This window comes from Pipra filicauda, unplaced genomic scaffold (assembly GCF_003945595.2).
Source record: "Pipra filicauda isolate LSUMZ 115617 unplaced genomic scaffold, ASM394559v2 scaffold505_size606005_pilon, whole genome shotgun sequence".
NCBI classification, from domain to species: Eukaryota; Metazoa; Chordata; class Aves; order Passeriformes; family Pipridae; genus Pipra; species Pipra filicauda.
In genome coordinates, this window is record NW_024104649.1 from 429,965 (window position 1) to 457,267 (window position 27,303).

A 27,303-nucleotide genomic window follows, 5' to 3' on the forward strand; every position below is an offset into this window, starting at 1 on the left:
ACCTTCTGTGGGTACACCCCTGCAGCTACACTGCTCTCCAAATGTGGAGGAGGTGTGGGGAAGGAAGGAAGAGGAGTTAAGTGTACCTAGGATAGGTGCTGGAACAGCCCAGGGAGCTGCTGCTGCATACTGGGGATGTGCTCGTCAGGGATGCAGGGGATGTGGGGACCTGCGGAAGGTGGCAGAGCTGGGTACGTTATGTGGAACCCCATTACCCACTACTGGGGGATTCCCGAAGTTTTTCCTGCCTGGAGCACAGGTGAGATGCTGGGAGAGGCCAGCAGAGAGGCCAGGAATAGCCCCCTGCTAGACAAGGGATTTGGGAAGCTGAGGTTCAGCTCCCAGCCCTGTCATAGGCTGTCTGGGGGATCTTGAGCAGGTAATCTTATTTCACTGTGCCTCAAATTGCTGTCAGTAAAACACAGAAAGTAAAGCACACATGCTTTCCTCTGCCTGGGGGCGTCTGTGGGGATGAAAGTTGTCAGGGTGCAGTGATGTGTGGGGCAGCACAGCTCGAGGAGGAAGGAGAGGGGCTGCCTTTGGCAGGGGGCTCTGGCACTGCCGGGGCCGCGTCTGCGCGGCTCTGCTCAGCCAGACATGGGGCCGTCTGATCTGTCCTTATTGAACATGCAGCTCATTGTGGTGAAGCTTTCTCCTCTTCCTACCATAAAAAAAAGATGTAAATTGGAAGAAAACAGCACTTCTCATAAAAACTCTGTGCATTTATATTTAAACACTGAAGTCACACCACTCCCCATTGAAAAGCCCTCGGCTCCATTGTTGCACATGACTAGCGCAGAAAGAGACCATTATGCTCAGCAAAAATGTATTTTCCTTGCTCATTTTCCTGGAAACAAAACCTTCTGAGCTCTGGTGGCACAAGCCTCACCAAATGGTATTGATAAAGAGGGAGAAATTGCACATGGCACCGAATCGCCGGCTCCATCTGAGAGGGAAGGAATAAAGCTCCAGAATATGGCAGCAGATGCCTGTGTGAAATGGTGAGATTGCCTTTGTGGCAACGCAGAGCAGTTTACCAATAAGGCTCTCTCTGGCTGTTATAGTTGTGTTCAATAGCAATGACAGCTGTCAAGGAGCTCAGGGACTTGCTGGGATGCCTTCAACATTTTAATCACTCCAGCAAAGGCACAGAAAAACTGTTTGTATTTGGAGCACTGTTATTGCCATATGATATTTAAAAGGAATCAGTAATTGTTATTTACCTAAAACCTAGAAGGGGCTTTTAATTATTGCAATACAGCTCTCATTTCTGTAAACAGAAAGGACAGGTCCTCTCTCATTTTAATTTTGAGGAGTTAATTGGTGAATTACATAGCCCCTTTTACCATCACAATCTTCAGACGATGAACTATTTTTCCCTGTGAAGCTCAACTGACAGATTTTAATATTCCATTAACTTTACAGTTTTACTATAACATCACATCTTGAGACACTGGGGCACTTTGATTCAAACTACAGGAAATTAATTTTCTCTCTTTTATTATACCACCAGTAACTACCTTAAAAAAAAGAAACTTTAAAACTCCTGGTGACATGAGTATAATATGTAAAAATGACAGGACGAATTATGAATTTTATTTCCATAAGAGAAGGAAAGGAGGGGGTAATTATAGTGCTGAACCATTGTATTCAATCTGAAATTAAGATACTTTTCAAAGACAAGAAATTCATGATGTAAATCTTTGCAGTTGAAAGGCATTAAGAGTTGTTAACCCCTTTCGTTGCAGCCAAAATGTTTTGACTGAATATTTCTGGAAAAAAGAAAAAAAGTCACAAAATTTGTTGAGAAGACTGAACTTTTTGATCTTGTCTGAAATGACCAGTCTGACCAAGAAATGACTGAGAATATGCAATAGTTTCTGAAATGCAGCAGTCTAACTCATATTACTGGAATCATGGAAGAACACATATAGGAGGATTTAAAATGTCTTAAAACTGTTTGGTTTTTAATTTCAGATCAAACGAGGATTTTCAGGATCCCATGCCATAGAATTACTTTTCAAATGGGATTATACACATGAAGGTCTCTTTCCATTTACCTCACACAAAGGACTTTCCCATAAAGTACTGTGTTATGTTGCAAAAGACCTGGGATGTCTGCACATCATCAAAGACAGCAAATGACATAATCACTGCACAATCTGAGGCTCAGGTTGAGAAGGCACTTCAGTTGCAGGGGGAGGGATGCTGCCAGCAGAGAGGTGTTATTTCTGCTTTAAAAACAGATGAGTAGCTTGAGAAATGCTCATCCATAATAAGGAAGTGAGATTTCTGATATGCTTTTGGAAGGCAGGAGAAAATATGAGCATAGATCCTGAAGAGGTCAGGATGAATTCCAAAGAAGCACTTGCTCCGTGTTGCTGGAATTAAGGCAAACTGAGACTAAATTAGCTGAAGTTTCTGTCTTCTCTTTTTCAAAACAGAATATTCTAATAATATTGTCTCTTCTTACCTCTCTCTTATGAAAAGTTTGTTCACCATCTTAATCTTTTAATGAATTCTTGTTTACGTATACTTAAAAAAAATGAGGAGCATCTTTTACTCGTACTTGCTGTGACATCTCTGTTGGATTAAGGATGACCTGGGAGTTACAGTTTCTGCCTGCTGTTTTCACAGGGCTTTTAGCAACCAATCCCTGCACCTTTATAACCATGAGTGAAGGATTAGTCACGTGGAGGGGAACCTGTGCAAAGTAAGCAATGTGACACTATATTCCCTGCTGAGATAATAACTCCATTTTCACCACAGGATGAGTTGAGAGGTAATTGAGATCTCAGAGAAATTTATTACACATACATTGCAAGCAGTGACTATGGCACTAGTAGCTCTGTGTTACTGTAACACAGGATCTTTAGCATAACCTCTATGTGTTTCATAGGAAGACAAACAGGAATTTATGAACTTCTCAGTGCTACGACATAGTATGAACATACATGGCTGCTTGAGAATTCCACTGAGATTCGGTAAATAAACTTTGGCATTTAGAAACAACTTTCCCAATGAAGTGCTCTGCCCCTCATCCACGTTTCCCATAACTTGAGAAATTCTAGCACGAGCGTGTTGATTAATCTGTAGGAAATGTCAGATAGAAACTGCCATTCATCCTTAACCAGCCCTGTAGCCCCCTGTGATGACTCTGTATTTATTACTGATATAAGATGTTGTCTGTGGGGCAATAAAGGAGAGCAGAGGACACTTGTCATGGCTGTGTCATGCAGATCTGCTGTCAGCCCTCTGCAGCTTTAGCCAAGCCAGCACAGTGCAGGGGAATGATAAAGGCAATTGTTTCATAGTAAAAAAGCGTTTGTAAGTTTTGACTTGCAATTTGGGGTTTTGGGGGAATTTGGGGTTTGAGGCAGTTGTTTTATGTAATGCTGACCTACTCATACTTTTTCTCTAATAATTAAGATCTATCTAGACTTTCAGCTTATTCCCCTTGAAATGCTGTAGTAAATTCAGGTCATTTTACTATGGTAATTCTGAGAGCTGGAAATGTTACTCCTCAGTTCTGCTTTGATACCTCATGAAGAACAAGCTTTAGCAAAAGAGTATTGCATTTTACTGTCAACCTTAAATCAAAATCCTGTTGACATTAAGTACTAGAGCTGTCCCATGCTCACTGAGGAGCTCCTTGCTAAGCACCAGAGCCATCGCTGTGTGGGATGCCAGTGGGACAACTGTGATATTTTCAGTGTTTTAGTATTAACAATACAAGCACCTGAGAAGTCACAAGTATTTATTGCTTCCTTTGATTTATTTGTAAATGCCTGTTATGGGGCAAGTCTACTGCAAAGGTGCTTTGGGACTGAATCTTCCAGCACTGACACAGCTGTGGAGCCTGTCAGGGGCAGTGGGGGCTGTGGGACAGCATGTCCCCACTCCATGTGGGGCTCCTGCCATGGTCTCGCCTGTCCCTTGCCTGTTGCCATGGAGAGCAGATTTGGTCATGCACACTAGTGGGTCCCACACGTCTCTTCTCTGCTGGGGTAATCTGCTGTCACCGTGGTCATCACAATAACTGTGCTTTTCCCTTTTTTTTTTTAATATACTCTTCTCGGTATCACATATTGTTTTCGGCTGCCTAGGTGCATTCCTGGTGTCAGCAGCATGATGTGCTACTGCTCGTTTAAACTGAGAGACAAAACCCTGATGTGCTCTGCTCAAAAAATTGCTCAGTACTTCTGTATATTCTGCAAGGTTACTTAGGATACATACACCCCTGTTTCACCTTTTGTCTTTAAAGTGATGCAGGATGAATATCTTTCAAATGGAAAGACAGGCGACTGGAAAAAAAAGGGGGGAAAACAAGTAACAAGATCAAAGACGTAAATAGAACAAAATATGCACAAGAGATCTCATCTGAGATCAAAGATGTGAACGTAATTACCATGAATAAGACGTGCAGAGCTCACCAGAACGGAATGGTTTGTGTGCCTGGAGAATTCTGCAGAAATAAACCATTCTGTGGGAAATCGAGCGCTCCACAGAGTGATGGAAGGACATTTATTCTGCACTGGAGGGGGAATAGCAGAAACCCCACCATTACAGCTGGGCTGTTTATTGCTGGCTGACCCTGTGCAGGGCTGCAGCCATTGAGGTAGCTCAAACGAAATCTCTGAACCTTTTACTTTAAAAAGATTCTGACCTGGGAAAAAAAAAACCAAAAACCAAAAAACAAGCAAGCCCCAGCTCTTTAACCCTGAGAGGTGTGTAGTTCTTAGGCAGACATTTTCAAGGGCAAATGTAGTGATTGTGTTATGAGTGTGGTTGAAAGAAAAACAATTGCTTCTCTTAAGCTTAACACGTAGAGGAATTCTGCAGAGCATGAATCGTTTCTTTTCACTAGCTCTGTTCAGTCAGGGATTGTGCTTGTATTTGTGATTTTTATGGCTGTTATGTACACGTGTCCATGGGCCCTAAAAGAACATGCTTAGAAATGTAATACATAAATAAATTGTCTAGAAAAGTATGTAAGGAAAGTTACAGTGACTGAGTGAAATTGTGAACTGCTGATTCTTCCAAGGGAAAGATCTTATGAGTTATATGCTGATCATATATACCAGAATATTGTTTGACTTTTAGTGGAGTTTCTAAATAAATCCTGGTAAAAGTGGAAAAGAAAAAAATAAATCTTTATTTTTCTTTTTCCAAGAACACACTCTGGACACTGAACAATCCCTCGTATGCTTCCATATAAGATGTGCCTTTACCGTGCATATCTCAAACCTGATGAGAACGTGGAAACTCAGTAAGCTTTAGCAGTGATTTTTGGTTTAATACCTCTCTCTGTCAGCATGAAATAGAAATTCAGACAGAGGTCCACGTATCAGGTTTATTTCCACTGGGGAGAGAGGTCAGAAAGGAAAGCATGCATGAACATTACTGGAACTGTTTAGCATGTAGATGATTTTTTAAAAACAGTATCTTAGTCCATCTTTGTACAGAAAAACTTGCTGTAAGGAAGCTGGCAAGCATGTGCAGTCTAGAAATGAATATTTTCACTCCATTCTTCTGACTGCTTTGTTTTTGGGAAGAGCTGTCCATAGATTCTGCTGTCCATGACTTTGAGTGAAACCCTGGAAATACAAGTAGTGTCTGTGTCAGATCTCATACTGATCTGTAAACTGTACAACCTGAGGTGGAAATCCTACTTTTCCATGACAATGGGCTTACTGTCTCCATTGCAAAATCCCCATCAGCAGTCATGGTGTGGAACTCTGCCAGATAATACCTTCAAAGGGTCACTTCTGCACAAGGCACATTTCCTCCTTCCATAATAAAGAGGTGAGCTGATTCTGCTGGAGGTATGTTTTGCAGGTATTGTAGGATTTTTGTGGCATAACAATGAATTTGAAACTGCACACTTTTCATCAGGCAAATAATTAGTTTACTTAGAAACAGCTTGTCCTATTCCCTTTGGGAGAATAGGCCTAATTCTGTCTTCAGTCGTGTCCCCATGATCTTTATGAAATAGAGATATACAGAATAGAGGTATAGAGATTAAACTGAGAGAATGTTCTGTCCTTTTGTAGGAGATATTACTTCACAAAAAGAGCTCTGTCAAGTCTTTAGGCCAAAATGATGTATGATGTATTATCTTAAGATCTTTGGTTGCTGTCAGATTAGAAACTGGGGAGAGTTTATTTTGTGATGTCCACTACTATTTCTGTTCTCCTGTGAGCCTTTGCTTTGACTTCAGTTCTCTCAAGAATCTGTAAACTCACTCATAAAGTGAATAATTTTATTTTATTTTTTTTTAGCTTAAAGGTGTTTCTAGCATTCACAGACACTTTCAAAATAACAATTTTGCCCGTGGTCGTGGGCAGCCTGTGGTAGGTGACTCTGCTTGAGAAAGGGGGTGGGTAAAATGACCTTCACAGATCCCTGCCAACCTCATTCAGGCTGTGACTCTCTATTTGTAACTCCTTGGTCTCTTCATTTTGATTCAGGTGATACAGCAATAGAAAACTCTGTCCCATTATATTCTATAAATGGGATCCATTCTACAAAATGGGCTCCACAGGAATGGTGATCACAAGCTTTGTATTATTTCAGTCTAGTATATTTAGTTATTTTCATTAGATAATGCTATGGACTTTGGTCTAACTAAGTGCTTAAACACCAAAGGCAGGCACACGAATAATCCTGAGGAAGTCAAGAGAGGTGCTTTTATACTGAATACTTCAGCTTAAGTGCTTGGCTGAATAGGAGCCATTCTTGTGATTTCATTAAAACAATACTGAGAAGAGCATGTAGTTTGTGTGGCAGAGAGAAGGGTGTGCACTGCATGGGAGCCTCTACCTTTTACAGAGCCTTTGAAATTCTGATGCTTAACTGTTAGCATTGGTGAAAAGTGCAGAGTTGTCTCTCAAAACACAACTCATGGCTTAGCAATGAAGAAAAGTGGATTTTAAACAAACATCATCTTGCCCAATGACAAAATAGTTATTTGGTTTTTTTTTTTTTTCTGTTAAGAGTGAGCTGTCAAACCTGTTTTCTAGGCCAATATTGACTGAGGAGAAGCTCTCCTCCCCATCACTTCATCCTGCTATGCAAGTATTCAGTCAGTTCAAATAATTTATTATTACCTGAGAGTTGCTGTAGCTCATAGCAACTGTGAACACCCACAAGGGCATCACAAGGCAGCTAAAAGGCAGTTAAAAGGCAGTATAAGCTGTAGATATGATCTCAATTCTCTATATCGCTTTTTAATTTTTTTTTTTTAATTCTTGACTCATTAAACTCAGGTTATATTGGATATATCTAAACTGTAAGATTAAGATTATTGTCCTCAAAAGCCTGGTCACTACAGTATGTTATGAGACCCTGCAGGCTTGTTCCACCCCTGCAAAGGGAACCAGGACTATGATCTCTCACTATGTCAGGGTGCATGGGCTCATCTGCCTTCTTTGGGAAACACATTTACTGTCTTTTCTTGCTTCTAAGAAGTTCTACACATCCATTTAAGTAAAGTAAACCAGTAAGAGCAGGGTTTCAGCACAGTAGTGCTTCAATACAAGCTTGGATCAGGCCTTTCATTTCGTGGGTGCAGTGCTGTCTATGCAGCACAGAGCCTCCTGTTTGAACTGGCAACATCAAATATATTTCTCCCCTCGTGAAATATTTTGATCTGCCTTCGCCCTAAAATTAAAGCCTTCCTTGCAATTTCAGCAATGAGAACAGTTTTACAGTGGGTGTAAAGATAATGCAAACCTTAGTCTAAGTGAGAATCAGGCTCAGAGTGTGTGCATCGAACACTATTTGAATTATATTCAGAACTGTTTATGGGTTCTCAGGAGTTGCAGAGCCTGTTAGAAATGAAATACTGCTTAAGGAAGAGGGCTTATGTTTTCTATTCTGCTGAAAAAGAAATAAAGAGGAAAACATATTTGTGCCTGTTCAAAGGCTGCCCAAGGACAGCTTTCATTCTTTATGACCCAGTTACATTAAATGCTTTCACAGGAACTCCTCAGATACTTATTAAAAAAAAAAAAAAAAAAAGAGAGAAAGGAAAAAAGAAAGGAAAACACAGATCAGTACCTCTAATCTTCACTCTGAGGACACATCCAAGCTTGGAGCCTTTGACAGATATCTTGCATCCCTAGTTACCTGCAGGAAAATTAAACAAAGCAAGAGATGAGCATCACTGGATATGAGAAATTAACTCTGTCCATGTAACTACTAAATACCAGTGTTTAAGATCATTTTCTTTCTAAGAAAGAGGACAATCAGTTATAACTTCAGCCAGCACAAGAAGACTTATTGCTCTTACTCTCTTTCTCCAGTAATTTTTTTTTTCTTTTGGCACAATATGAGTACTTTGGATATTTTGTCCAGACCTCGAGTCCAGCTGAAAGTTTTCTTTGGCTTTTGACAGAAGGTAGGCACCACCCCGGCACACATACAGTGACAATGGTGCTTATCAGACAGGAACTCAATCATTTTGAAATCTTTTTGTGTGGTGTGTGAACAGCACTTATGGGCCTCAACCTGCCCTATGGCTACAATCCCTACCAGGGTTTACACAGGAGCTGATCCCTCTACCTATTTGACTCGAAACAGACTGTGTTACATCCTGCCTAAAACCAGAATCAGTCTGTGCTTTTTCTGATGCTTCTTAGTAGTGAATCTGAGTAATGGTGTTTGACACTGCTTGAGGAAAATGAAGCTGGAAGGATTTCTTGGGAGTTGTGGTATGTCCCTTTACACCTCCCAGGGCTTCCAGAAGGGAAAGAGAGCGCACACAGAGCTCCAGAGAGCACTGGGCAGCAGTACTGCACACGTGGTGACAGAAAAAGCCTTTTGTGGAAACTTGGGAGTCCTTTTGGATATCTTGTTGTCAGCGACTGAAGTAGTAGTAAATATTTTCTTCTTAGTGGTGTTGCTTTCTAATGAAGGAAAAAACACAAACTAATAAAGTCTGTTGTCATTGCTTGCTGTGATTTGAAAAAGTTAAGATACTCACTATTCACTATACTAATTCCCCTGACACTGTGCCATATTGCCAAAACTAAAAAAAAAATTTAAAAATTCAATGTTTTCTCTATATGAGCCCTGAATTCTTGTTGGTTTTTTTTTTCTGTCATATGAATATTGAATCACTGATATTTTCTGTGTCACACAGAATGGTTGAGATATCAGAGAGAACTAATGATTTGCATAAGCATCCCAGAGGCATTTTTGGCTTCCTAGCATGCAGAAGCTTTAGCCTGTTGTCTTTACACAGAGTCTGCTGTAATGCTGCATGCCAGAGATGATAATTCATTTTGTGAAACATGATCAGAAGAACCTTTATGGAGGTGTGACAGATGCAGCTGTAGTCATCACTTGAAGCACTTTTCCATAACCTGAAAAAATGTGTCTCCTTCTGATTATCTTTCTTGATGACTTTTTTAGGTATCGTTGAGTTGCAGCTGTCATATGCAATGAAATTCCTAAAAGAGCAAGGGGAAAGAAAGGTTAAAGTGCCTGCAGCCACAGTTTCAGGACTTAATTGGACACTAGCTACTCAGCTATGAGCATTCCCCCAAAGAATGGTGGAGCTCTTGTAGGCTTCAAACAATGGAGGTGCGTGGGTTGATGCCATCTGCAGCCTAGGGCTCGTAGAACAAAAAGATGTTTGAAGAAGAGGGAAATTCTCAGAGATATGGTAGAATGGGAATGATCTGAAAGTAATCAATCATTACGGTGACATAAATCACAACACACAACAGCCCACAGCCAGAAGATGTCAAATACCGCCCGCAGCGCGCGAGTCTCTCTGGCATCATCACTTTTGTGTGTTGTGCCACCGCTCTTTTGTGGGCCATCAATTTTGTTGGGCAATGAAACTCAAGAATGCCGTGTTCCCCCTTCCTGGCTAATGCAAGCTTTATGATTGCGCACCCTAACGTGCGCTTAGGGCGCATTCATCCTTTGACCCGAGCTAACAATTGATTGTGAGCTGGGTGCCAAACCCGCCAGATGTTGCTTGATCTCATAATTACATTAGTGCCATTGCTCCAGTGCAACAGCATCAAAACAATACCAGCCAATCTCAGGCACAAAGAGAGCCTGCAACTCTCATGTGGTCATCTGGTCCACGCCTGACATTTTTGCCTAAAGCTCTCAGATGTTAAACTTAATTTCTCTTACTTGATTATAAGCAAAATGATCTGTGCACAATATTAAAAAAACATTTATCAGCTGGAAAACACTAAAAGGCATGGCATAAACTCACATAAATGTTAATGAAAGGCAAACAAAATTAAGCGATAGTATTGCATTCCTGAGGCTCTTACACACTTTTTAAGTAAAAGAGGATCTAGTAGAGGAGGTCAGAACAAGATTGGAGGATAAGCACAAAAGATATTGTTTTGAAATTTACACCAACTCTTCTTGTGGTTCAAAACACTGGTCTGGAAGTCCCGTTGAATGGAACAAGCATAATCCTCCTTTAACTTATTCTGATACTGATCCTCATCAGATCAATGTAAATCATAAATCCCTTAGTTTCAATAGAAAGGCTCCATTTTTCTACTGTTGCCCATAAAACAAAACACGAACTATTTGTTGCATAGCACCTTCCAAAAAACTGTAAAAAGTGGCAAAGCAATGATTGTGGTGGTTGTCTAATGGGGTCTATTCCTCTGAGTTAGGGCAGTGCTCTTTGGATGGTCTGTAGGGCAGACTGAGTATGAGGCTCCAGATCCCAGTATAAAAATACCTAAATGCAAATGACTCAAACTGTGTTATCCTTCGTCTTGTCATATTGAGCCGTAATTTGCTAAAACAGAGCTGAAATATAGCAAGGACATTTTCATCCCATTTTTTTCAGCCCTCCCCCTCTCCAGATTGCCAAGGGGCACATTGCCCCTTTCCTTCACCTGCCTTCCAGCCCAGAAAGCTCTGAGACCTGTGCTTGAGTTCTTCAGGACTGGTGCTGTACGTGGGAGCACTAGGCCACTGCATAGCTCACTGTAATTTTCTGCTTTTTCAACTAAATGTCGTGAGTTCTCATCATCAGCCACTGTGAAATTACAGCATTTTCCTTCCCTCTCGATTGTGAGCTACAACACATATCTCAGAGTAGGCACAAGAAAAATTGTAGCACAGGGCAGGATCTATCAGCTAAAAAGAATTTCTAAACAATGCAAGGTGGTTTCAGCTTGCCCTACTAATATTCTCCATCTTGCAGTATTTTCATTTCAAATAAGAATATAAAGTCATGCCACATATAAAAGAAATTTTATTTCCTGTACTACTACAATTTTTAATCATAATGGGCCATGTAGATCAGTGGGCAAATATTACATCCTAAAGTTTCAGATAATTGCCATCTTTATGCGTCGTATCTGATCTTTAATAAATGTTATTTTACACAGTGTAATTAGACTTCAGGATATAAAACTCTGAGAGTAATCCTTAAGCTTTTTGCAGAGCTGGATATTTTCAGGGTACACTGACACCTAGATTCTGATCCAACTAATGGCACAAATCTGAAGCAATTTCCTTGAAATCAGTACGATTACATCAGCACAAACTGCATAAAAATGGGATGAGAGTCAGACCTTTATTTCTTTTCCAGTCAGCTCTAGAGATATAGTATTTTCCATTTAGTCAACTGAAGAGAACTGTAAAGGCATGGAAAGAAATGATAGAACTAAATTTTACTATTTAACATATGGGAAACTTGCTTATTATTTTACCATGAGCATACGCAGCAAAAAGAGCCTGTTGCAATAAAATGGAAAAAATTAACCTCAGGTGTTGTATCATGAAATCCAAGGAAGTGACATCAAAGATTAAACCTGGCCCATTTACTTTTAAGTTATTTTGTTCAAGTATCAGATTTTATGTCTGGAGATTTTCTCTACTCTGTGAATTTTATTCTTTTTTGTAAGCATAAAATTGAATAAGGATCAAAAAAAAATCATTTTATTGCCTCTGTACCAACATTAGACTGTCATATTGGGCACTCAAATTCTTTTGACAGCTTTGGGTGCTGTGGTGTGCTGTGGGAACAGCTACAAACTGAGGTCAATGTACGCAGCAAACATGGTGCAGGGTGGTTTTAGACAAGAAGGACGCAGTCATTTGCCCATGGAGAGCCGTGGCTTGCTACTGCCACAGAAGCCTTTTTGTTCCAAGGACAATTTTCTGTACCCAGTCACATTGAGACAGTCTTAATTTTGTGTTGGATAACATTGTCTCTCAGTTATTGCTCTGTCTTGAAAGGAGAAGTGGGAGTGGCAGCGTTATCCAGGCTGGCAGAGGTGCCATCGTGTCTCCTGACAACCTGTGAAGCCACAGCCTGTTGCCAGGACTGGTACCTGCTCTGGACTGAGAGTTGTTTCATTTCATTCATTTCACTAGTTCAGAAGAGCGAGGGAAGACCACTTGGAAACTACAGGAAAAATTCCAAACTCTTAAGGAGAAAAAAAAGCTAAATGGACACAAAAGGCCTTGTTTTGGTTAACGGGAGCCAATAGGGAGAACATATCAGGGATAGGTGAGGTGGGGACAGTGGGAGAGGTGGCTCTGGGTGGACCCATTGCCTGCAAGGTGCCCTGGGAGTCCTTGGTACATGGAGGTCTCCTTTGGGACTCTCTGGCATGGGCCAGCCCTCACCCCTGCACTGGTGTACTCTGGAGCTTTTGCCAGGACTTTCAGGAGCTGGGGAAATTCAGAGGAGTGTGGCAAGCTTGGTATGCATAAGATGTGTATCTGTCATCTTAAATTTTGTTCCAAGTCCGAAACTGAAAACTTTTTTTTTGTGGGTAGAAGTTGACTGGAACTGCTGAAGTTTCTTTTCATGGATTATTTAAGCAGCACAAGATGTTGTTAATTCTGAGTTTCTTCCATGTTATTTGGGAAAGTATGTCTGATTATGTAAATTGAAAGTTGCTGCTTAAAAATATTTTGCTTGAGAGATTGCAAAGGCAACACAGTAAATGAATTAAGATCAGAGAGTCTTGCTCAAGTGAGAAGATTGCATAAGTAACCGCATGTGGTATTGAAAAATACATATTGTTTACTACGTATTCTTGCAAGATCCTTAAATATTTCACTTTGAGGTTTGCTTGATATAAAATACTGCATTTGTTCAAGCTGTCTCACAGGCTGGGCTCTAAGCTGATCTGCAGCTACATGCAGATTAAAACCATTATGCTGTCCCACTGCAATTTTGGATTTAATTTGGTTAGTTTCCGTCTTTTTAAGAGAAACAAGAGAGTTTTCAAACCAACAGGCATTGACTGCTTACCTAATTAAAAATGTATCCATCTGCTGGTTTGGTGGCTGACTTGTTATTCAAAGCATGCAGACCTAAGTAGATTGATTTATTTATGAAGACCTTATGACACTGAGAGATATGCACTCAAACACATGCAAAAATAAATGTGGCTGCAGATGGGTAGACACACACAGATCTTTAGGGATAGATAGAGAGAATTTGGAAAATGTGCTTTACAGGGAAGATCCTTTTATGTTGCTTTCACGTGTTTAACATTTAGAGCTCAAATAACAGAGCAGCCAGCGAACATGTTGTGAGATAACTCTAGTCTAAATATCCTATAGTGCCTTTTAAGTTGCGATGATTTTTTCTGAAAGCTCAGTGTGAGTGATAGACTCTTAAAGAGATGCTACATTTTAAGCAATGTTTTATTTAGAGAACACTTTAAAGTGAATTTTAATTAAAGGAGGAAAAATCATTAGCACTCACAAACATCATGTGTTGGAATCAGGCTAAATGCTGTCTTCTTATATTTAATTTCGTTGGTGTATTGGTAAATGTCTCCCAAATTAAGTTTCTTAGAAACTATGCTCAGGCTTTGGAAACATCTAATGGATTCATTCTCAATGCTATAAATATTGCTGCAATCCTTAGGTAAAGTTTATTCATCAGTTTATGGGCTCCAGGAAATTCCCAGTGGAATGAAGCCATCACGGTGTTTCCACGTGGGGCGTGGAGCTGCTGGTGTTGCACCTCACGTCATGGCTGGTGCAATTCCACTGGTGTGAGCTGGCCTCTTAAACTAATGCAAAGGGAAAGACACCCACGCCGTGTACAGAGCTCTCTCCGTGAGAGGGTGTAGGTGGTCTGCATAGGCCACCTGACAGGTATGAGGAAAATGGACAGTGCCGTGTCTGGGGCAACTTTACAGCTTCTGTTTCTGTTTTACAGCACAGTTTCTAGTGGGTCCTTTTTGTTTTTCCTTCCATTCATGTGCCTGGCAGCATGTTTATTCAGGTTTTGTACATGTTTGCATGTGTGTTAGCATTCATGGGTAAAAGAAGCCATTTTATCCAAAATAGACTGAAATTATTCCTTTAAAGACCACCAGATCATGCTGGTGTACTCTTAAATTGAAACTGTCTTGCACCAGACAATAAAGTTGCTTTCAGCAGAAATGTATTTCTCGCTGAACCGTGCATTGACAATTCTGTTCAGCTTCACAAAAAGATAATTCTCTAATCCCAAGGTCAGTTTAAACTGGTTCCCCAGTATACATATTTTCAGATTCCCTTTGAATCTCTTTTTATTTCCATGTCAAGACAAGCATGTGGGTTTCTTAGTGCCAACAAAATATAGAAACATGGTTTGTATGTAGATTAGCCAAGGAGGATATTAGACTGATCTGCCTTTTGGTAGGAAGCCATCCTGGCATGTCTTTGGAAAACTCTAGAGATGTTTGAATAATCCTTATACTAACAGATGTCACCACTGGGAATCTGTTTAACTTTTACAGTTCTTTATTTGAGCATCTTACTGGCATTTTTTGATAGTTTGGAATGGTGGGAGAAACTCAAACAAATTAATATTATCTTTTACTTGATCTCGCCCAAAGACATATTTTGATGAAAGTTTCAGACAGTAATCAAGGGAAGAAAACCCATAAATTTTACTGCGGGTGTTCCTTCTGTGGGAGGGGACAAAAAAGTGACCAGTAATCCTTTCCTTTCGTTTCCAACACATTGCAAAAGGCTCTTTGCTGTTTTCCTGGTGCTGTGCAAGCCCTGGAAATGGGGGACAAGGGATCACAACGGGTCAAGGCAAATAGTTAGTCACACTCTTCCTTAGAATTGAACCCATTGTTCAAGCAAGGCAAGCGAGTTTTACACTACTAATTTTAGTCTGCATTAGAAACTGTGGCCAGCGTGGTAGCGTGGATAAGGATTAGCAGTGGTGAGCGGGCAGGGGAGGTAGCTGAAGGGGTGGCATTTTTATGCCAGTAAAAGCTGTGGTTGTTGCATATTTCTCCCCAAATATTTTTACTGTTTATCTCAGGATACTGCAAGAGGATGCGCTTGGGGAAAAAAAATTGTTGGAAATATCAACGGCATTCGTGTTAGGAAAGTCTTACAATCGACTGTCTCAGTAACGCAACACCAATTAGTCATTTGTAATGGAAACCTTGCCTTAAGGTAGAATTCAGAGAGATGTGTCCCTGCTCTTTACTGTTGTTACGGACCTGTGTACAAGAAAATACAACCAGGGTTTGGGGCTGACTCATTAAAGGGATGAGGTGGTTACTGCTGAAGGAAAACTTGGAGGGGAATGGAACTTGACAAAGAGTGGTTGCAGCTGGAGAAAAAAAAATGTATATTGGTGCCATCGGTGTAGGAAAAAAGGGGAGCTAATTTGTGTGTAATAAATTTAAAAAATTCTTAAAATGAGGTTTATGCCTGTGAAATGCAGGATGCAGGTACAGACCTGTGCACATCTTTTGTTCCAATGAAACAGTGAGCTTCAGATTCCTGAGAGTGGATTTGAGGTCTGGTTGTGCTAGAAGCTATACAAGAATATCTCAGAATACAAGACCCAGCAGATGGATATAAAGAAAAAGAGAAAAAGAAAATACAGTGGCAACATTACCCAGCACAACAAACTACCTTATTCTCTGAACTCTTCCAATATCAGTGACATCACTGAGGAAAATAATGGCTGCCACTTTTCTAACATAAAAGTGAGAGATGGTTTTTTTCCATTGTCCTTGCAGTTTCCATTTCTGTGCCTACTATTTTGCTTACATGACGTTAATCCAGAATTTGCAATGTTCTGCTGTAAAATCAGTGCAAGTACTGAACTAGAGCACACACATATACATATACTCACTTCTTCCAGTTATTGGTTCTCCTAAAATAGGACAAATAAATTCTTAGATAAAAAACAACTATTCTTTTGTATCTATAGGTTCTCTGAAATCAAGACAGAAAAACACAGGCAATGCTTCAGATTCTGAGGTAAGCTCATCATTATAACTTTAAGGTTGGCCAACCTCTAGACCTCAAGTTCCACACTTCTTTATAGATGTTACCACATGGAACTGCACATCTCCATATTATTTGCAAGAATGGAGTAACAGGTACTAGATGCCTACAGATCTCTCTGGCTTTTTTTAGCATCACTCTTTTAAGGTGGGCATTTGAGCTGATCACCTCATCCAATTTCAAAAGTGTAGCTCTTTAAGGAAGTCTGTGCAGAACTCTCTGAGCAGAGTCCTTCTTGTAGAGATAAATTCCCAATCTTAATCTTTCTCCTGTCCTGTGAATGTATCAGTCATGCCTGAATGCACAGAAAAAAAATGCATGAAGGCTTTCCACTTTTTGGAACAAAACACAAGGATTTTTTATTTAATTCTAAAGAAAGACAAAGAGTTTTCCCTACTATTAAAAAATAGTACACATTAAAAAAGAAGGAGGTGGTGCTATTGTTTCTTACTTTACATAGTTTTCTCCGCTATGGTTGCAAATATTTTGTTCATAATAATGAGTGGACTATCTCAGATAGGATGCTTTAATCTGAGTTTAATTAGGGTTTACACTCTATTGTAAGTGCCAGAAAGCTTCAGTGCTCTGTAGGGAACCTGTCTCTGCTGCAGTTTGATTGGTACCATCATTGCATAAATAATCTCTAAAAAGATCGTTGTCTCTGAACACACAGAATAAAAATGAATTAGAGCTCTGACACTCTATTCTTTTGACAGTCTTACAAAAAAGACAATTCAGAGACTTGGCAAAAAAGTTATCTTTATTTATACAGAACACTTAGTGGTGCAATAAAACTAATCCTATATTTTTCATTTTTATTTTTTTAAATATTACCTGCAGTAAATTATGGCAGGAAACCTAAAATTCCAGTATGAAAACAAATCTGGAAAATATTTTTTTCTTTTATAGTAATTTTAGATTTATTCTATTTCACATGAAGGGCCCGATTCTGCCTACTTATTAAAGCTTAGTAGCTAAGCTGCTAGTAAAATTCAACTTTACCTTAGTAGAGGCCAGAATCCAGTACAGAAATCTTAAATTGTGACCCTGCTCTTGAAAGAAAAAACCTGTCTGTCTGACTGAATGTTTTCTCCCACTGCAAAAAACCAGGTAGGTTCTTTTAAAGAAGCCTGGATGCAGTTTGTGGTTCTGGATGCTTAGACTTCATCTCTACCTTTCAAATTCAGCTAAGGCTCCTCTGAAATCGCTACAGGCAGATTCCCTGCAATTTCTGACAGAGGCTCTTTCCCTGACATTTGTTTCATTATTAATGGCACACGCTCCCTCACACGGGCTCCAAGGAGCCCTTTGGAGGAGGCTGCCTGTGTAGATCCCCCCTGGCTGGTGGCCCTGGCTCTGCCAGCAGCTCTCCTCCCACCACCACCACTCCCGCACCAGCCCTACATCTTCATCCCGGGAACTTTTATTTTTTGGAAGCTGACGCTACTCCCAAAAGATCCTGAATGAGTAAGAAGCACAGCTGCTAAGGACAGGCAGCATAAAGCCAGCGATATTCGAAAGCAGTTTGTAATAATTAAGGTGTCTGTTAACCTCCGCAGCTCTAAATAACCTTTCAATGAAACCTGGGCAGGCACATTCCTCTCCGGGTTGCCAAGCATCTGTGCTTGCACTGCAAACAACCTGCAGCCTTATACAGTTATTTGCACTGGTTTGTTGGTCACACTTTCACAGGAAAAAAACCCTGCAGGTTGGTGCTCTCCCCTGGCCCTGCTGAGGGTGAGAGCTGCGGTGAGCGAAGCCGACACCTCCATTGCAGGTGTGGGCAGCTTGTATTTGCTACATTTGATCTGCTTATTAGGTGAAAAGAGGTAATATCTGGTTTGACATCCTGGTGCATTTATTTCTTTGCTCCATCCGCACTGCTTCTCAGATTTTACCTTTTGCCAGTGCCCATTTAGGTTTATTTATTTTAGGAAGCATAAACTGCATCATAAACACTCCCAGCTTTGTAAATAGTTTAGATGACAGGATTTTCTTTTAGGGACTTGATAATGGCATATTATACATTTTAGGCTAACTGTGAGATTTGCCTTGTGTTGTCAGGAGCAATGTAATAAAAGGTACTACCTCAATTGTCATTAAAATCCTGTTACATTTCACTTATGCTTATCTAGTTTCCCTTAGCCCTGCTGGTTAGAAAAGGCAAAAAATCTATGCATCTGTCTGTCTGGATATTGTCAAGTCACGCCGTGTGCCTAGTCTGAATAAAGGCACTGTCACAGGTCCTGTAATCAGCATCAAAGCAGTAATAAATAGGAAACCCTTATGATGATGATCACGATTAACAAAAGGAAGTGTCAATAATCTACAGTGCCTAAAGCTCACTTTTTTGCAGAGTGGATTTGCAAGTGAGCTATAAACCTGATCCTTTTCTTATTGAGGTCAGCAGCAAAACTCCTGCTAATCCCAGCTGAAACAAAATCATTCTGCCAGCTTGATGTTTATAGAAATGCATATTACCTTCACGTAGATGTTCTCCTGCTACGGCTTTTTGCGTTACAGCCTGCAACTTCATTTAAGGCAAACATGACCTGAGGAATGAAATCTCACTCAAATCAAATCAAAACTTATTCTCGAATACCTAACAACAAATATTGTCAAGTAATTTATCGACAAATGTTTAATACTCACAGGTCCATAAAGAATCAGTAAATCCAGGGAGGGAAAGGCTGGGCACATCTGAGCTCTTGTACTGGGAAGGAGCTGGCAGTGACTCTCTGGTGCCAAGCCTGATAAAGGTGCACCTTTGGGGCATTATTCCCTTTTACAATAAGACTCTGTGTGTGAATGTTAAACTTCCTGGGGTTATTTTACACTTCTTTGCAAATAGCCAAGTAGTGTGGAAGTTGTGTGGGAGTGGAGTAAGCAGGACTGCATTTTTGTAGGAAATGGCTTTTCAGAGGAGATGGCTGAATTTTTCCTGCAGGCTGTGGAATTGCATACTAAAGGAAGAGCTTGTGCTTCCTCCCCCCGTCTTCTTATTTTTCCTTTTTTTTTTTTTTTTTTTTTTTTTTTTTCCCCATCTAAATGTAGTGCTGGGCCTCAGGAGGCCCATGAACACACAGAGCTTCCTACTGAGGTTGTCACTTGACTGACAGCAAAAAGCTTCTGGGGAGATGGACGAGCATGAGTGGGTGGACATAGAAAAATGGAGAAAGAAAGGATAAAGTAAAAATATAACTGAACGTTCATCCAAAGTCACACCCCTTTCAGGGGCTGTAATGTATTTAAATTACAAATGTTGTGTTTGTGATTGGGAAAAACACAAAGCAACTCTATCTATATAAGTGTATGTGTGTGAGAGACATTTGATATCCATTCAGAAATGCTCAGAAATGTTAAAAAATATATTAACTACAGAGATACATCCAAGACAACCACCTTGTGTCGATGCCCAATTATTTGTATACTGATATATTCCCTCGGTGTTTTAAAATAAGAGGAAAACAAATTGTGAGTGAGTGGAAAATATAACATTTCAGTCCTTACATTTCAAGATGATTTACAGTTTCCCAAAAACTCTGTGTTTGTGTGTTCAAGTGCCTGTTTGTCTGTACCACTTGAGTCCTGTAAACGGATCTCTAAATAATTCGGCTGGGGTTGACCTCTATGAAGCAGACAGGATCAAACATTTAACACATTGTCATAATTATTTCAGTGTCTGCTGCAAGTGAATACAGTTTCACTGAGGAGCTGAGACAAATACGAGAGCTGAGACAAACATCAGAGATGCTGGCTGTGCTGTTTTGAGCTGCATTAAATTGACCGTTCAAATGGTGTAAACTTGATGATGGTACAAACATGATTAGTTCCCATCAAAGGCAAATCACTCCTGATAGTGAGTTACAATAACATGGCAGGTTGGCAGCAGCACAGGTAATAGGCAGTTAAGAAAAATATAACAGCTCCAACAGCTGTAACAAAATTTTAAGGAATAAATTTTGATGTCAGGTACTTTGTTGAAGGGTGGGGTTACTGGCTGAAGCTGAGAACAGGATTTAGTCCAAGTATCGATGACATCTGTTAAAACCAAGCTGGATTTTTACGATTCGTTGAAATGACACAAAGTAAGGAAATTATGATTATTTTGGCAAGACTTAAAAAAACCCGCCACATACTGGAGCCAAAATACAGTGGATTTGGTAGAATTGCAAACATTTTATTTTATGACATTTGCAGGCCTTTTTTACATTGTCTGTGTTTATTTTACATTTTTTAAAACAAATTAAAATTGCATTAAATTATAGAAATATTTTTAAGGTTTCCAAGCATTTTATATATTTTTAATGACGACTGACTTTTCTGGCATTGCCACAAAAATAACTTCAATTAAAAAAGATATTTTGATGCTCCATCATTCCCATAAAGTTTACCCTGACTTGTAGTAGATCTGTCAGATGCATCAAAGATGTGAAAAGAAGTCGACTCAGATTGCTTTAATTGAGGACTGCCTATATTTTTGTGTAAATAATAAAAAGGAACTAAACCTTTTCTTCCTCCTCATTAGGCCAAGAATTCTTGTAGATAATTAAAGTCAGGAAGTACAAGTTTTAACAGTTGCATTGACTGTGCAGCACTGTTTTCTAACTCCCATTATCCAAGCTGCTGCTTAAAAGATTTATTTTCCACGGAAAGAGAAAAACACACCAGCTATCTCAGCTATCTTTGCAGGGTTATCTTTAAGGTTCTGCCAGTGGGAGCTCCAAAAGAAATGTTCAAGGCAAGGGAAAACAAACTGAGACGCATACTATAGGAACCTCATTGTAAACACTCTATTAATAAACCTTCTTAAAGCAGTTTTAAAAGCCATAAAATGCATCCTCCCTAGATCTTGATCTGAAATTAAACCACGTGAAAGATACTCTGTATTTTTAAGAAAAAAAGTGCATTTGTAAGTATTACGCTTTACAGAGATTTGAATTTGGGAAAAAGTAGAATGATTTGAAGAGAAAACAGCTGATTCTCGGCAGATGTGTTTCCTGATGCACAGGATTGTTAGTCAAACTTTAAGATGCATTCAAAGTATATTTTTAAGTAATCGAGCTTGTACAGGGGTTCTGTGCGGAACCTAAAGCTACAAGTGACAAGGATTCGTTTTATCCCAGAGGGAGTCTGGGTGCGATTCCCCGATTCTGGGGTGCAGCCGGGGAAGGAGCTGCGTCCCGCACGGGGTGAGAGGAGTACCAGGAGTACCGGGGAGCGCCGAGAGGGCGCTGCGGGGGCGAGGGAGCTGCACCCACGGGTGAAGGAGGGGGAGTGTTACCGCCGCGCTAATCTGCGGGAAACTGAGCTGCGGGTGGGAGCGCGGGGGGGTTCGGCACCCGGGGCGGGAGGCGCTGCGGGAACCGCCGCTCCTGGAGCTTCCCGAGGCACTGGCAGCGGTACTGATAGCGGCGGTGGGTCAGAGCCTCCCGAGGCGGGAAGGAGGGGGGGCTGCTCGGTTTCCCCGGTCCCGCAGCGCTGCCCCTGGAGGACGGACGGACGGACAGACAGGCAGGGCCGGGGGCAGTTCTGTCAGTACGGACTGTTCGAGGACGGTGCTCAGCCTACTGACGCTGCCTGACCCACCCAGGGCTTAGCGGGCTCCTAAAACCTACGATTCTGTTGTAAATACTTAGTTAGAGAGTATTTTTTAAAGAGCCAGGTGGTCGGAGCGCTCGAAGCAAAGCGGGGCTGTGGCTGCACAGCGCTGGTTCCAGGGAACAGCCAAAGGCATCGGCCACCACAGGTGTCCCTGGGCACGGCGCTGCCTCGGATGGACGCGTCCCAGGTGGGGACGAGCCTGTGCGTCCCGATGGATCTTGGCGTTCAGAGGGAATCGCTCCGAACCCGCAGCTTTCCCAGCACCCCATCCAGCCCCGGCCGCTGCCCCGGTGCACAAAAGCGACAACGATTGGCATTTCGCGGTGAACCGGGCGGGGGGGGGGAGCGTCCTCCCGTCCTCCGCCGCTGCGGCCGAGGGAGCGCCGCCAGGGGCTGCCGCCGACCTGCCCAGCCCTCCCCGGCCCTCCCCGGCCCCGGGGCAGCCGCTGCCGGCGGGAGCAGCCACCGCCCGCCCGCCGGGCCCGGAGCCCGCACCCGCACCCGCACCCGCACCCCCGCCCGGGGCACCGGCACCGCGGGGCGCGCCGCCCCCGCCAGGTGGCGCTGTTGCTCAACGGTGGCGCCGGGCCGGGCCGGGCCGGGCGGGGCGGTGGGAGCAGCCGGGACGCTCCCGGGACGCGGAGCCGCTCCGGGCTCGGCGCGGGGAAAAGTCCGTGTGCGCGGCGCGGCCGCGGCTCCTGCGCCGCTCTGCCGCACCTAACTTTTCGTTTTTCTTTTTTTTTTTTCCCCTTTTTCCGTCGTGTTTCTGTGTTGGGACACCGTGATCGTCACAGACCCCGCGGTGTGCCCCATCTCCCCGCACTCCCTGCTCGCCCCGCCCGGGGCCGCGCTCCCCTCGCCCCCCCCCGCGGAGCGCCCCCACCGCCCCGGCGGCAGCGCGCGGACCCGGCTGCCCGCGCCGGGCGCGAGGCGGGGGCGGGGCCGGGGCGGGGCGCGCGGCGCGGGGCGGGCGGCGATTGGCGGCGGGGCCTGACGGGCGGGCGGGCCCCGCCCCCCCGGCAATGTCTATCGCGCGCCGCGCTCCATGTAGGCACTTATTCCGCTGGGATAGAGCGGCCGGAGCGCGGCGGCGGCATGGCCGGGGTCCCGATCTGCGCCCTCCTCCCGCTCCTCGTCGGCGTCTGCGGGGCCGTCACCGGCTCCCGGATCTATCCCGCCAACGAAGGTGAGGCTTTGCCGGCGGCCGGGCTCGGCGCTCCCTTGGCGGGGCGCCGGGGGCAAAGTTCGGTGCCCCCGGGCTGGCGACGGTGCCCTCCCCGCCGCGCTCGCCGCCGGCCCCGCGCTGTCCCATGGAGTCGCTCTCCGTCCGGCGGTCGCGGAGCTGCCCCGGCGGCGCTCCGGGGGCCGCCCGCGGCACTGGCACAGGTGTCTCGGGGCGGAGCGGAGCGGCCGCCGCCCGCCCGGCGCTTCCCCCCGCGCTGCCCCTTTCCCGGCCGGGCCGGGCCGCGGGGCCGCAGCGCTCCCGGGAGCGGAGCCGCCGCGCCGGGGCGGCCCCGAGCCGCGAGGGCGGCTCATTAAACCGGTTCTCCCGGGAGCTGTCGGCGGCTCCGCGCCGTTCCTCGGGGCCGGGGTGCAGCCCGTTCTGCGGGACGGTCCGGCGGCGGCTCAGCAGGGGAAGCCCGCGGTCGTCCCGCGGTGCGGGCGTGGGGCGCCAGTCCCTTCGGGAACCCCCCACGAGGTCTCTCGGTGCTTGGCTGCCCTCCCGGGGTCCCGGGGAGTACCGGTTATTCGCTTATCGCCAAGGTGCGGTCGCGGTCCCGGGCGGCAGGAGATGCGGTGCCCAGCGCTCCCGGGAGGCGCTCCGCTGTCCCCCGCAGGTGTGCCGGGACTGCGCCGCTCCGCGCCCGGGAGCGGCTCTGGCGCTCCGGGAAACGAGCGTGCGATTCCTCGGACCTACCCCGAGAGACTTTCCAAGTGTTTTAAGATATTGGCGCGGTCGGAACTAACATTTCATTTCGAGTGGAAGGTGGATGCGATCGTGCTCCACACATATGGAAACGTTCAGGTAAACGATTTATTTTAATATTGCCTCTTGGCAGCTGGAATTTAATCTGTTTTATTTGTACCTTTCTGCAGTTACCTTGCTGGATTCCAGATCAGTTCAGGGAGAGCTGGGGTGGATAGCAAGTCCCCTGGAAGGAGGGGTAAGTTTTAAACCGCTATCTGATCAAAAGGGTAAAGGGGGTGATTAGTAACTTTCAGAGAGTCCTAATGGCTCGATTATTGTTGATTGTGGTGAGGAGGTCAGATTTCTTCCTTGGCTTACCAAGTGAATTACTCTTTGTTGGAGAAACTCTATACTCCCTTTGGATAGTTCTGTCATGGAAGAAGTGGAAACCAAAAGGGCAGAAAAGAGGTTTCAGAATTAGGAGATTGGTTGAGGCATGGGCTTAGATGCCTATTTAAAACTGAAATACCAACAAGAAATGTGATCTGCCGGCTGAATTGGCATTCTTGACTGCTATTATTTTATCTGTGGACTGTCTCGGCTGGGGGATGTTCAGGGCAATTGCTGTTCTATTTCTGGATGAAGGAGTGGGGATCAATATGCAGGATAGACCTTTTGGTGCGATGGGACATTGCCCTATTTCAGGGTGTGAACATCGTTTATTTAGGTCTCTGAACAGATAAACTGCAGCACCCAGTGCTTGATGGTGATTCCTTGCACTTTCTTTCGATGTACTTTTAAATAAGACAATTGTAAGAGAAGGTTGCTTGAATGCACTGCCCAGTGGTGGTGTGATGATAAGAGGGTTCGTTGCTGGGGCTTAGAGCCTCTTTGCTTAGTGGAGCTGCATGCAAGGTAGCTTTATTTGTTTAGTTTAGCTTTATATTAGTGGGTGGACACCTTGCTGCTCCCTCATCTGTGCCCTGACCTGCAGGGTGCCTAGTGCTTCTGTGGGAAACTCTCGAGAATGTTGGACTTTGGAGTTTCAGGGGTATGGAGGAGACTGTACTTCATGGGACTTTTTTTAATAAGCAATTAGAAAAGCTTTTTCTTTCTTCAAATGAGCAATTTAAGAAAAATGCCAGCAATGCACACTAAACATTAATGTAAAAACCCCTCAAATCCCTTAAATATTAAATGAGCAAAAGCAGTTTATAATCCTTAAGCAGAAGTAACAAAGTCAAAGTGACTGGAAAAGAAAAGTGCTGAAAGATCAGGACCTGTGCACAACAAAGCACTGGATTCTTCAGGAAACCTACAAATTTACTTTTTTGTGTGTGTGTGCGTTCCCACTCGTAATTAGAAGAAGCAGAGCTAAGGAAACAGCAGTGAGCGGAAGGAATCCGAGGTTGCGTTGGCTGGTGATGCATTATGCATAAGCTCTGAATAACCATAACATGGGAGAATGGGGGATTGTTTTGCTCCCCCATTGTTGTTCTGGGTGAACTTGACTACGGTCCCGGCTTGTGCCTGAGCACACTGTGCTATCCCCAAAACCCGGTTTTTCAAAGAGTGGGGAAGTGATTGGCAGGCCTCTGGCAGCGCCCACGGTGCACATTCACTGCAGATTGCAGGCAATTGCCCTCATCTTTTGACAGTGTGGAAAGGTACAGCTCTATCTCGGTGAGAGTTGGGCTTCCTTGTTAATCCAGCACCCTGGAAAGGTCGGTTAATGAGACAGGGCCTTTTATATGGCTCTCCAAGGGGTATCTATGCTGTGTATTAAAACAGGACCTAAAATACAAATTTTAATAAGTCAGCAGTAGAATCAATGATCAGAGGACAGCTGTATTTTATTAATGGCCATTGGATTCCCCCTTTTCCCCCATGTTTCTTCTGAAAGCACCATGCAAGCTTGAGAAGGAAATGTGTGCTCTTATTGTGGACGTGACTCGTTTCACTAAACCTACATACGTGTGTTCTATTTTTAAGCCTGTAGTGAAAAATTTAAGAGTATATGGCCTGTCTCTGAGATACAGTGCTTGGAAAGCGTTTACTTTAACTTCATATGCTGCAGATTTATTTCAAGCAGTAGTGACGAACTCCTTTATCTTTCTGGGAAGATTCTGTCCTTTAGTGTTTTTCTTTAATTGTGTATACTTTATTGTCTATTAAAAAAAGTATTTTTCTAGGTCTGTACCACACTGTTCCTGAGGTGTGAGGGTTGTGTGGATAAGAAGGGCTGTAGATAAACATAGTAATGTGGCAGTGACTAGCAGTAATCAAATATATAGTAGCCCTGGAGGAATTAATGAATTGCATTATAAATGTAATTAATGATTTACTCTTGCATTTCACAGTTGAAAAGCAGGTTTTGTGCCCAGAATGTTTTACTCTGCATCATTAAACTGTGGGAAGAGTTGAATTATAAAAGTTAATTTCAGCTTGAAAGCAAAAAGTTACAGCTTTGACCACATACTTAGAGTTACAAGTCATTTACAGTGGTTGGAAATCTGGGGCTGTAGTTATTTTCAGCTTTGTCAGAAAGACACACGTTTGTTTTTTGTTTGTGTGTTTATGAAATAAGCCCAACTCTGTATATTTGTATGTTGATCAGGAGATGGGTGTGTTAAGAACTCGATCGGAAAAGTTGCTGAATTCAGTTGCTGTCTGTCTGTTGACCTCAGCGGTCTCTTTATTGAATCCTCTAGCAGCATCCTCCATTGTGTAAATGCACTAAAGGAAATCCCATCAACAAGTATTATTTCCCTCTGCTTCTTCCTTTCTCTTGTACCACACACAATATAGGTAGCATAGACAATCTGAAGATAAGCAGAATGGAAAATGATGGATCATAAAGACAATATTGTAACTGTAAACTAGCTCTGTGGCAGCTGTAAATTAAACAACTCTGTCTTCTTACTAACAACATGTTACGCTTTACATTGATAGATGACTTTTTAAGATTTATTTTTTCCTTTTCTCTGAAAAGGAGTGACATGCTGAGTATTGATTTCCCCCCCCCCTTCATTTTAATTTGCAGTTATCTCTAGGCAGCAAATAAAATATTATTCTTTCTGCTCCTAGTGACTCATGGTGCTAACTGCTGTCATTCTATAAACGGATTCAGCTAAGCTGGAAGCTTTTTAAGTAAAAATCACTTGCATAAGAGCAATCTTTGTGAGAAGAATGCAGGATATTATACAAGAAGCCCTTTAACGTTAAGAAGGCTTCTGTTTATCAAAGCCATGGCTTCAGTAGTTCTGAAAAGCACTTCTGGGAAGTCTCTTTAAAGTTATTACTGTTTTCTAAGGATAACTTTATATGCTTCATTGGATTGCCTGCAAACCTAGTCAGCATATCATTATCTAATATTTTTTAAAAGAAGAATAAATTGAATAATATAAATTGAAGTGCTATGGTTTGGGTTTTTTTCTGGAAAGGTTTCTCTCCCTAATGCCTGTACTTTCCCTTTTCTTACCACCAGGAGAGCACTGTGATAAACTTTCTTCTGTTTC

The 27,303-nt window shown here is 43.0% G+C and overlaps 1 protein-coding gene and 1 long non-coding RNA gene across 2 annotated transcripts in view; one reads left to right on the top strand and one right to left on the bottom strand.

Moving 5' to 3' along the window:
• Positions 1–5,522: 5,522 nt before the first annotated feature.
• LOC120324371 lies at positions 5,523–9,396 on the bottom strand. The gene is made up of 3 exons (XR_005565639.1): positions 9,311–9,396; positions 8,062–8,130; positions 5,523–5,597 (listed from the first exon to the last, which is right to left on the bottom strand). It is a non-coding gene; the product is annotated as an uncharacterized LOC120324371 (long non-coding RNA).
• Positions 9,397–22,955: 13,559 nt separating this feature from the next.
• The window catches only part of EPHA4 (EPH receptor A4), a 106,567-nt gene continuing 102,219 nt past the window's right edge, over positions 22,956–27,303 (top strand). Inside the window, exons 1-2 of the mRNA XM_027715950.2 lie at positions 22,956–23,062; positions 23,974–24,041. Coding sequence (XP_027571751.1) covers positions 22,972–23,062; positions 23,974–24,041 — 159 coding nt within the window. The 5' untranslated portion in view covers positions 22,956–22,971. The remainder of the gene's footprint in view (positions 23,063–23,973; positions 24,042–27,303) is intronic.